General features: G+C 43.5%; 1 protein-coding gene across 2 annotated transcripts in view; it reads right to left on the reverse strand.

The window, feature by feature from the left end:
* Positions 1-11,251, reverse strand: part of P4ha3 (prolyl 4-hydroxylase subunit alpha 3) — a 29,265-nt gene extending 18,014 nt beyond the window's left edge. Inside the window, exons 1-4 of one of the 2 annotated variants that reach the window (XM_090348414.1) lie at positions 11,029-11,251; positions 6,020-6,162; positions 5,310-5,533; positions 1,557-1,706 (exon numbers count right to left, since the gene is read on the reverse strand). In XM_090348414.1, coding sequence (XP_090204540.1) covers positions 1,557-1,706; positions 5,310-5,533; positions 6,020-6,162; positions 11,029-11,213 — 702 coding nt within the window. In that variant the 5' untranslated portion in view covers positions 11,214-11,251. The remainder of the gene's footprint in view (positions 1-1,556; positions 1,707-5,309; positions 5,534-6,019; positions 6,163-11,028) is intronic. The other variant, XM_090348415.1, reaches the window with a different exon arrangement.
* Between the last annotated feature and the right edge of the window lie 911 nt (positions 11,252-12,162).

Raw genomic sequence — 12,162 nt, forward strand, 5'->3', positions numbered from 1 at the left:
GAATGCAGACAAATAAGGCTAAACTTGCAGGCCAGGCAAGTGCTCAGTGGTAGAGTACTGACATAGCATTCACAAAGCCCTGAGTTTAGTCTCTAGCACCACAAAACTGTTGGGGACCGACTGTGGGATCAATGACTTTGGACCTGACCTTGGACCTACACAAGGAAGTAACTCTTATCAGGATGACTTTAAGCAATGTCAATCAGTTCTTATCATGATGACTTTAAGCAATGTCAATCTGTTCATATCATGATGACTTTAAGCTATGTCAATCAGTTCTTATCATGATGACTTTAAGCAATGTTAATCCTTTCTCAATTATCCTATATGTGATTTGTTTACTATTTTGTATGAATGTAGCCTCTGGCAGTTCCCTAGTTTTAAGAAGAGTATTTAAGGTCGGAACTTAAAATAAACGACAGTCTTAGGCGGCAGTCTGGAGCTCACAGTCTTCTTGGACTGCTGACTTGGGCTGTAGTCCTCCCGAACTCCATCTGTTTGTCTCTCTTCTATTTTTTCCTAGTCCTTGCCCCTATTTCAGGAATCCCAATCCGCGAACCCTGGTTTGCTGCCGGCTGGCCCCGGCACAAAACAGACAAACAAACATAAGATGGATAATTTTTCTTAAAGTGCCGTCAAATCTCAAAAGTCCGTAAACCCTTGTAATCACAGGGTATCATGATTTGAATGTATTGTGTTATTAAACTGAGATGGAACTATAAAACCCCAGTAAGTAACCATTTGTTCTCCAGGTTCAGTACTTTCTAGAGTCTAGAAAGCTAGTGAGGAGGCAAAGGAATAACTTTCTTTTTGTGGGAACAAGGGAGAAGTGAGGCATTACGGAGGGTCTAACCCAGATCCTGAACTTGTGCTTGCTGTGCAGGCACTCTCCCACTTGTGTCACGCTCCAGTGCTTTTAGTTTTGGTTATTTCTGAGATAGCATCTCTCATTTATACCTGGCTGAACTGAAGCTGTTTATGCTTCCTGCACAGCTGGGGTGACAGGTGTGGATCAGCACACCCAGCTTTTATTGTTTGAGATATTGGCTTGCAAACCTTTTGCCTGGGCTAATTTCAACTGTGATTCTCGCAGTGGCCACCTCATGAAGAGTTAGAATGAGAGGGAGGATCCTGGTCGAGATCTTTTTGGAGACTCAAGTTTATTTCCATGCAATATATGGCAATGATAAAACAACTTTCCTGAATTTGGTCCTGTTATGAGGATGAAGGAAATGAAGAAACATAATATTTTCTTTTCTTTTTTCTTTTCTTTTCTTTCTCTCTTGCAAGTCCTGGGACTTGAACTGAGTTTGGATGCTTTTCCTCAGATGTTTGGTTTGAGGCTAGTATTCTACAACCCCAAGTTACAGCTCTACTTTTGTTTTTGGTGGTTCACTAGAGATAAGATCTCAAAGTCTTTCCTTCCTGGGCTGGTTTTGAACCTCAATCTTCAGATCTCAGCCCTCTGAGTAGCTAGGATTACAGGTATGAGCCCCTGGGGCCCAACAAAACATTACTTTTTTAGTGATGAAAGCTCAGCTTCACCTGTTCCCTACCTGGAAATAGGCAAAGGCTAAATGATCCAAAGCATCTTCTAGACTAGCCTCATCTTCTGTTTTCCAATCTCCATAAGATCCTCGGAAGAGACTGACAGCCTCCTCCAGCCATGGAATGGCATGGTAGTAGTCCCCCATGTCATAGGCCACCTGCAAGGAACACAAGCCTGAGTCCATGGGCAGAGAGAAGGATATGATTATTCAGAGAACACAAAGGCCTTAAAGACACAAGAAGGCAAGGTTCAATCTCACGTTCTCTTTAATTCAATTTATTAAGCATCTATTATATACAAGGCATACTAAATAGAGACTTGCATCTGTGAAATTTATGATCTGGCAGAGAAGAGAAGATGAATCAGCTGTAATATGCGGCAAACAGTCATAAGCACTTACAGGAAAAGGCACAATTTGCTATAAAGGCACAGCGAAGGGAGAAGACTTGGGAATCAGCAGGCTTCATAGAAGTGACAGCTAAAATGGGCCTTCCTTGAATAAGAAGAAGCATTTCAGTGTATAGAGATTGAGCAATAAAACATTTTAAAATGCCAGAATGGCAGAAACAGAATACATTTCATTGAGACTCTAAAGTGAAGAAAAACAAACTGAGCATACCAAGGGAGCATGGGCTAGGCTAATCTGGTTTGAATTTTGAATGTTTGCTTTTTAGAGATCTACTGTGGGTAGCAATGGGAGAACTGGAGTTAAGTCATTTATTCACTCAGTATTTACTGAGTGTTAAGTATTTGCTGGTTCCTGCTGCTGGGGAACTCAAATTATGTGAGGATGCAAGAGTAAAGAAGTTATTGTAACACAGTGGCTAGATATGGTATGGAGGGAGACATAGGCATGCTGTGGGTCTGTTCTTATTACATGCTGGAATGCCAGGCAACATGGCCACAGGCACAACCAGAGCTCCTGTCTCCTCCTAGCTAGCAGTTAACTAGAACACCAGACCCACAGCACAATTTCCTGGAAGTCAGTACTGGAAACTACATGCAATTACAAAGTCACTGAGTTGGAACAACTGTTACAAAATGATCTAATTCAGGTATAACTTCCAGATGACAGGACTTAGAGATTCTGCAACTCTGCAGCCCATATAAGAAAGTAGCTACTAGTCTGGGTCTGCCATTAGCCTTCTGCTTTATCCTTCTGGTTCTCATGTTTCTTAGTTGTAAAACAAAGAATAACAATTCCCCCAAATACTGATCTTTCCCTGTGAATTTAACCTTCTTCCTCCTCATCCATTCCCCATGATCCCCCATGACAGGGATGGAACCCAGGAAAATCAAATGTCTTCTTAGAATGTTCACAATTGCAGCAATATGTTAACAGACACAACTTGACAGCAGCAGAATTAAACAATAGTTTCAAGAGATGGTCAAGTGACTGGCTGTCCATTTTGGAAAGAACCCACGAATGAAGTGTTCGGGGAACTATACAGAAAACATATTAGACCACATGCTAATAACTATTGAGGTTTTTCTTTGACCTGTACTCTCACTCCCAGGTAGTCATTCTTCAAAAAGAAATGAAGACACATGTCTCCCAGACATACACACAAATGTTAATAGCAGCCTTTTCCACAGAAGGCTAAACTGGAAACAATCTGAACATACATCAACAAGAGACTGGATCAAAAGTTTGTGGTAGGTTCATATGATGAGAATCCTACCATCAATAAAAAGGAACAAACTACTACTAAATCCAAACAACATGGATACATTTTATGTGCAGCATGAAATCGAACTAGAAAAAAAATCACATTCTTTATTAAGGTTCAGGACAGTGGCTAGCTGGTAGGATAGCATGGCTGGTGGTAAGAAGGAATAAATATATCCAATCTGAGACTTGGTTTTTTTTGTGTCAGTTCTGCCAGTCCTGGGCTTGGGCTTGGGCTCAGGGCCTGAGCACTGTCCTTGGGTTTTCTCAAGGCTAGTGCTCTACCACTTTTGCCACAGCCGACTTCTGGCTTTTTTCTAGGTATGTGGTACCAAGGAATCGAACCCAGGTCTTTGTGCATACTAGGCAAGCACTCTACCACTAGGCCAAACTCCCAGCCAAATGTATCCAATCTGAACAACACTATTTTACCTTCCTTAATTACCTTTACTTGTATATTATTTTATGCATTCTTTGTATACAGTATTTGAAATGTTTTTTAATCTTTTCAAATAAGTACAGCAATATAGAAATAAAGACTTCCTATAGGACTTTCAGGAAGCTGCCTTACTACATTTTCAACATATGGTTTTAGTTTCAGAGCAGCCTTACTAATGAAGCATGTACTGGTACCATACACCAAAACTATTTAACTAGCTTAAATTTAAATTTGCCATGAACATGACAATTAGCTCTGATTCTACTCAAGATCTTAGAAAGAAAAAAAAAGCAAGTATGTACAGTGACTTAAGGAAATATATGCTACATTAATTTTGATGGTTGATTGAAGCCTACTTTCACATCTGCTCATGAATGCTATAGGAATCGGGAGGAGGGAGGGGTCATTTTCCTGCAGCATACACATTAAAAATTATAAAATGTTTACCCCCATGGCATCTTTTTTTTTTGCCAGTCCTGGCACTTGAGCTCAGGGCCTGAGCACTGTCCTTGGACCTTTTCAAGGCTAGAGCTCTACCACTTAAGCCACAGCACTATTTCCAGTTTTTTCTATGTATGTGGTACCAAGGAATCGAACCAGGTCTTCAAGCATGCTAGGCAAACACTCCACCTCCAGGCTACACTCCTGGCCCCTCCCCATGGCATCTTAAGGCCAAATGCTAGGGATATCTCTCATGCTGGGGATACTAGAAAATGATCTCAAGATGATCAGAGATCAGTTAACTACATCATGTAGTGGGTTCCTGAGATTGTTTCCTCCAGTAAGATTAAAGTGAATGGCCTCTGTTTTTGTAATTTCTACATAATTAGGAATTCTAGAAAAGAGATTCTAGAAATACTCAGGAGGCTGAGTTTCCGTGACCTGACCTTCACATGGCCATCTCTTATCCTCACCTTCTCCTCACTTTCCCTCCCTTCCAATGGTTCATTTATTGGCAGTACATAGTTAGGGCAACAAAGGATCAGTTTGCCTAGTTTATGCCTATTATTTTGCCACAGTGGATAAGTCTAATAATTAGAACACTGTCAAAGTATTCAAAGTACATAATCACTTCATTAGCCCATGGAAGAGCATGGAATTTAGAGTTACAAGATCATATCAAAACTGAGTTGTTATATTTAAAATTGTGTCATCTTAGGTATCTACCTGCTTTGTCTTAGGTTTCCTCATCTAAAAATAGGAGTAACAAGTTGGTGCAGGTAACTCACATCTATAACCCTAGCTACTTAGGAGGGTGAGATCAGGACTGCAGTTCCAGCCCAGCCTGGGTAGTAAAGTCTATGAGATGTCATCTCCCCAGGTGTATGGTGGCACATATCTGTGATCCCAACAACAACCAGAAGCTTCAAGTAAGTGGGTCATATACAACACAGTTGCACACAAGGGCAGGAAGTGATTCCTACACTAAAAAGAACCCTCAGAAATTGAGGCTGGGGAAATGGCCCAAGTGGTAGAGTGCTAACCTAATAAGCATGAAGTCTTGAGTTCAAATCCCAGTACACCAAACAATGGGAATAATATCAAAATTCCAAGTTTACTTGAAGTGTGAGAAATCTATTAAAAAAAAAAAACCAACTAAAGCAGAGTTATTTCACTGACAAGAGCCCTTGGTCCTCTCTGAATATTATTACCTTGCCTACTTGGAAGCAGTCGTCTGCTGTGAGAGAGAACAGCCTCCTGGGATTATACAGGTCAGTGACAGCAGAGCCGGAAACTCTCTGGAAGACACCTCGAGCCAAGCCCTTCACATTGAGCATGTAGACATCCTGCAGCCGCATCAGAGCCCGTGCTGCTCCCTCCACATCCTCAAAGACAGGGAGGTCTTGTTCTACACTCTCATAACCATCCTTCAGAGCTGGAAGAGTAGCAAAAACATAATCTATACTTCCCAAATCAGGCAGCAACCATTTACTACATGTAGGGTGTGTTCCACTATTTCTGTGTGTCTTAATGTTCTTGGTGCCAAGTTCCCAGTGGATGCTTAGTATACCATCTCGTAAACATATATACTAAAGGAGTTGGTCATGTACTTCTTCCCAGGATTGGAGCAGTCCTTCCCCACCCCCCCACCCCCACCCTAGTACTGGGAATTGAACCCAGTACACTTGCTAGGCAAGTGCTCTACTATTTAGGTTGCACTCTCAGCTCTGTAGTGAAGGTCAAGTGATATAATCTAATCTACAATCATAAAGATCTACTAGGAATGAGATATAATTCTTTGGACCCACAAGAGCTAAGGGGATCAAGTAATAGCTACTCATCTTCATCCCATCCCATCAGAATTGTTTTCCGAGTCAGGAGATAGAAGCTTCTCTTGGCACCCACCAGCCTTCCTCTTTACCTCGGATATTCTCACTGGCCTCCAGACTGTGTACCACATTCCTCCAGTCAGACTGAAGACGTTTGATGAGAGTAAAGGCAAGCAGAGGGTTGTCCACAGGGGTTGTTGAATCCTCGTGCAGGGAAAGGACCTTGTCATAGAATCTGAAAGAGAGTAGAATGATCTTGAACCTTCTAATGCAGCCACCACTTGGGAAAACTGGTATGGTATGTATACATTCAGAGAAGCTAACATTCTAGCCAGTTGTAGTGGCATAAGCCTGAAGTCCCAGCTACAAGGGAGACTGAGGGAAAAGACTCACTTGAGCCTAGGAGTTGGTCATGGTAGCATAGTGAGACAGAATATCTTTACTTAAAAAATGTGTCTACATCAATGTATGTGAATTAATGCACCTTCTATCTGGCAAATATCATGTAACCCTTTTACTAATTACAATAAAAAATTTAAAAAATGTGTCTACAGTTGAAGTTCTAAACCTCTTGAGACTCGTAAGAATTTAAACAAAAAAGCCAAGCAACACAAAGAATATGAAAGCTTCAGATAATACAAAGCATTAGCTGGGTATGATGTCTCACACTTGTAATTCTATTCACCTGGGAGGTTGATAATGGGAAGGCTGAATTTTGATGTCAGCTCAGGCAGAAAAGTTCACAAGCCTCTTTTCAAACCATGTCTAGGCACAATAATCTGCATCTGTTATCCCAAGCTGCCTGCTGGCTAAGATTGGGAGAACTGCAGTTTCAGGCCGGCGCAGGCAAAGCAGTCTGTGAGCTTCTATTTCCACAGAGGGAAACCAGATCGTATGCACTCATGATTCCTGCAAAGCCTAGAGAGACTGGGGCTCAGACACCTGTCCAGGTAGGAAAAGAGACCCTATCTCAAAAATAACCAGCAAAATGCTGATCTGAAGGCATGGTTCAAATACTGAAGTGCCAGACTAGCAGGCATATGCCCTTGAGTTCAAACACCAGTACCTCCAAAAATTCAAACAAATCAGTGACCAAAAAGTAGGTTTACTCTTTTGCTTATGAATGAGTTTCTTCACAGCAGTAAGTTACTGTGGGTCAGATGCCATGCTGGATGTAAGCCATACAGAGGCAAGACGGGTTCTAGCTCAAGGGGTTAACTAAACAAGGAAATCTTTTTCTTCTGTTATCACTCTATATCCAATCCTCAGTATCTGGTAGAAACTAAAAACTGGCATTGAATAAATTGCAGTAATTGTGACATATGATATAAATGAATTGAATGCATTGTTTGTAGGCAAGGCACCTGACCCATACAGGAGTTAGAAGAGGTAAAAGATGACTTTCTAGAAGAGAAGACTGAAAGATTAGCTAAAATATTGCTGGTGACTGTTTACTGACCCCTTACCATGTATGGCACCCAAATGACTGCTTTAAATATACTGTCTCATTAAATCCCCCCCCAATACCTTTTGTATAGATTTTATTTTTCCCATTTTACAAAGAAAATATTGCAGCCAATCCACAATATTAGGAGAGAGAGCAAAGCCAGGATTAAACTCAAGTCAGCCTAACAGAAGCCTGGGCTCTGGGCTGGTTTTGTCATGATGTTTTCCATGGAGACGAACAAGGGGAGTGTGTGAAAATGAAATGGAATGAAAGAAAACAGAAGGCATGGTGGGGCCACTGCAACCTCCTGCTGCAGAATCAAAACAGGGTTTCCAAAAGCGTGGGATTCTCCATGAAGAAAGAGGGCCTGACATGGAAGATGACCTGGCTCGCAGCTTCTAGGAAGCTGAACATTCCATTCAGCATAAACTCAGAAACCAGAATCTGGGCCTGGGTGACTTAGGAAGGACATCTGAAGCCTGTCAAGTTCCAGGATATGTCTCTAATTCTAAAGATAGGGCTGTTTGTGAGCTGCTCCGTCTTGGTACTGAAATCAGTGAGCCTCCAGTTGTGGGATCTTTTTACTGCCCATTAATGTCTGCTATGGCTTCATATGGAACTACTTAGTGAGAGATTCCACATACTGCTGAGATTTGGGCTATATCCAGTTTAGTGGGTAAGTGTCCAGGAATAGTTGAGGCTGAGCGTGCTGTGATTTTATAAGATGGCTAGACTGGGGGAACTGGGAGGAGGCCAGAGGCTTACTCTGATTCAGCCTCCAACCAACCCATACTTTTCTGCTGTATATGCTGAAAGAACTGATCTCATCTGGAAGATCTCTATAGATTCTATCAGCAAATACACTAACAAATGAATGGATTCCTTATTAGCTTACTAGGATAATGTTTCACATACACCAAAGGAAACTGAGGCAGGAAGGGAAAAGGAGGTGAATACATGCTTCGATCTACCAGATCAAAAGTCTTGTCCACAGTCTTACTCTCCTTATACCCTGATGTGCTTTCTGAGGTTCATTTATTTAGTGCAGGGACTTGATCACTGCATCAATTTAATCCAATCCATATTTGAACAAATGGCATTTTTCCTGTCACACAAAGAAAAGGGAGGTGGCTGGGGAATCTATCAACTGATATCTGAGGCTGGTTTGGAATCTGAAGTTGGATGCATGCCCAGTCTCTCAGCAAATAGCCGGTTTCCAAGGACTGAGTTACAGGATGCCAAAGTCAAACCTCAGGGTTCCCAAATGGCTCTTTGCTTTAAAGAATGGTGCTGAGAGTGGAAAACTAGGTCCTTTCTTTCAAGAATCTGCACATAAAATTTGCAATGCTACATTCAACATAGCCTGGTAGGCTATCCAACCACAATACACATACCAGGTCAATTCAAAATGTTTTGGCTTTGTCTCCATCTTTCTGAGACAGTCTGCATGCTTACTTCTTAGCCCAGAAATAATTGCTGTTAATTCTACTCTTTATAATATTTAAACTACAACAACAAAGAAAGCTAGAGGTTAACTATACATGACTGGTATATGTACCACGTATATGAAGTTGTAATGATAGAAACTATCATAAAACTTTATTCATTAATTCGGGGTAAGGGGTAGCCTCAACCACAAAAAAAAAACTTTTACTTCCTTATTTAGAAATTTTAAAGAATATAAGCTGAGGGCTTGTGAAGTAACATCTCAAATTACATAAGATTAAGAATATAGAAAGTGAGCAGGAACCACGAAACTTCCTGTTTAAAAAGTAGACATTCCACTGAGTTTTAGAGAATAATTTGGGAACAGAGTCATAGCCTCCAAAACATCAGGATATATTTTACAAAATTCAGTGTTCATAAGTCATCTGAGAAAAGAATCTAGAATTTGTCTCCTCCTCCTCCTCCTCCTCCTCCTCCCCTTCCTCCTCCTTCTTTTTCTCCATTTTTTTGATGGTACTCAAGCCTTAAGTTCTTCCTTAGCTTTCTTTGTTCAGGGTTAGTGCTCTACCACTTGAGCCATGTCTTCAGTTCTTGCTTTTTGTTGGTTATTTGGAGATAAGAGTCTCTTGTTGGTTTGTCTACCTGGGCTGACTTTGAACTTCAATTCTCAGATCTCAGACGCCTGAGTAACTAGGATTTTATAGGTATGAACCACCACACCTCAGCATGTCAAATTCTTTATAGCTGGGCCTCTTGGAATCATTGTTAATGCTTTGAACCAATAGTGAGGACTAGTTTTACCAATCTGTCTTAAATAATAAACATGTATTGAGCAGATACAACAAGCCAAGAATAATAATAAAAACTGTTATTTGGTACTCTGTCTTTCCAACAACCCCATGAGAATACTTTCATTAGTCTTTTATAGATTAGGGAACTAAAGTTTAAAGAGGTAAGGAAAAATGCCCAAGGTCACAGCCAAGTATTCAAATAGAGGCCTACAGAACTGGATCCATTCTCTGAACTGCCATGCCACTCTGGCCACTAACAAAACTTCATGTTGTTACAAAGTTTTATTGTGTCCTGGCACATCAAATAAAGCAAACAGAAGAGACATCACAGCTTAGTTGAAAAAAATGTGTAATGAGCAGTTAAAATAACATGCCCTAGCCTTGGGTTTGTTAGCTCCTAGACTTGTAATCTTAGATGAACTATTGGACTTTAGCTTTCTCATATGTTAAATGATTCATCATTTGTTAAAGCTGTAACACAAACTTTTTGGGAGGTGGGGGGGCTACCGTGTAAGAATTAAGATAAAATTGGTACAAGATCTCTCACTATGACAAGATAGTCATGCTCCCTGCTTCTTACAGTACTATGGGCTTCTCCATGTCCCAAACAGAGAAAGCACAGCACAGAGTCTTACACATGGAATCACACACAACTGTTCAAGACATGATTAGTGTCCCAGTATCTGAAGCTTTACAGTAGATTTTAGTAGGTAATCCTACTAGTTGTGCATCTACATGTGCATGTAGCCCTCAGAATCTTCTGGCATCGAGTGTGGCTTTTCATAGTGTGACCTTGGTGTCAAATACTTTCACACACCTATAATCCTAGTGGCTAGTGTTTAGAGAGCTTTTACACATGCAGAGAAGGAAGAGCTGAAAACAAGGTGCTAGAAGACTCAGACTCCTGGAGGGTAGAGCTAAGTTCTATTTGCCTTTTATTCGTGGTGTCTAGAACAGTGTGAAGATCCAGTGTCCAGGCAATCCGGTTCCGATGACAGGTCAAACTCACGCACCATCATAGAATGTCACCTGACTCCTGGTGCTGAACACGGTTCAGTGGGCCACAGGCTGCTCCACTCTGGTCTCAATGGGCCCCACCCGACCCATGCCTGCCAGGGTCTCTGTGTCACGGCACGGTCCTCGGTGTCTGTGGCAGTGGACGCAGAGCCTGGGGTCCCTACAGCCTGCCACCGAACTTGCGAGGTCCCCTGGGCCTCCCGACTCTCCCCTCCCCACTGCCCCACAATGTTCCAACTTGGCCGTGTGAGGTTGGGGTCCGCGTGAGGTCCCACGCAGGGTGACCCAGAGCCCCCCACTGTCTCCTGCCACCGCGGCTCAGGGTCCCCCTTCATCCCACGCCCTCCAGCCTGCCCCGGACGCCGCTCGGGAGCTGCCACCCCGCCACGCGCGCGCCCACCTGGTCAGGTCCCGTAGCCGCGCCTCCTCCCCACGCAGGTAGCGCCTCAGCAGCCCCAGCAGCCGGCGCTCCGGCGCCAGGGCGCGCGCCACGCTGGTGAGCGCCGAGAACGTGTCCTCCCGCGCCACGGTCCCGAGCGCGAGTGCCGCCAGCAGCAGCGCCACCAGCCGCGCGCCGGGGCCCATCACCAGGACTCCCGGGTCTTTCTTGCAGCCCAGCGGCCGCACTCTCTCCAGCCTTGATCCCTGCCCCTCCCTACGGCCACGCCCAAAACAGACCACGCCCCCAACAGACCACGCCCCCGCGTCGATGGGGGTCCCGGACACGCCCCCTAAATCTGACCCGCCCCCTGCTCCACCCGATCCGTTCCCTGCCCCTCCAAGCCACGCCCCCACCGGCCACGCCCTCCACAGACCACGCCCTCTAGTTGATCCCGCCCCCGGACATGCCTACCGTCCTGATCTCGTTCGCTGCCCTCTAGCCACAGTTGCTCACCAAGCAGCTCCACCTTCCTGGATGCCCCTCCAGGCTTCAAAGTGCACCCTAACAAGGATTTTCTGCTGAGTCTCTCACACTCAGGGAAATCGAGGTAGGAACTGGGGATGGCTGTACAGCACCCTCTGAGCAAGGAAGTTGAAATGCACGTACACCACTGATTCCCGGTGAGGAAATCCAGGGAGTCGAGGGAGGGGTGGGATGAGAGCAGGGGTTCGGGGTGAGACAGCAAAGGGGAGAATAAACCTTCCCAGAGGACCCTGCTTCTGAGCCGTCGTGAAGAATGAATGATATGTGCAGTCACTTCAACAAAAATACTATTATCACAGTCTTCTAGGTAATCTGTTCTTTCCCTGGCAGTATGCATTCATTTATTCATTTAATAAAAATTTAATAACTACACTATTGTGACACGGGGACACGGAAATAACAGATGCAAGTCTGCATTCACGACAGACAGGGTCATGGAAACACAAGTGACCATAAAAACTGCTAATAGGGCTGGTGGCGGTGGCTCACGTTTGTAATCCTAGCTACTCAGGAAGCTGAGATCTGAGGATCAAGGTTCAAAGCCAGCCTTGACACAAAAGGACTTGAGACTCTTATCTCCAATTAACCCCTAGAAAACGGAAAGTGGAG

This window comes from Megascapheus bottae, chromosome 16 (genome assembly GCF_031878675.1).
Source record: "Megascapheus bottae isolate mThoBot1 chromosome 16, mThoBot2.hap1, whole genome shotgun sequence".
NCBI classification, from domain to species: Eukaryota; Metazoa; Chordata; class Mammalia; order Rodentia; family Geomyidae; genus Megascapheus; species Megascapheus bottae.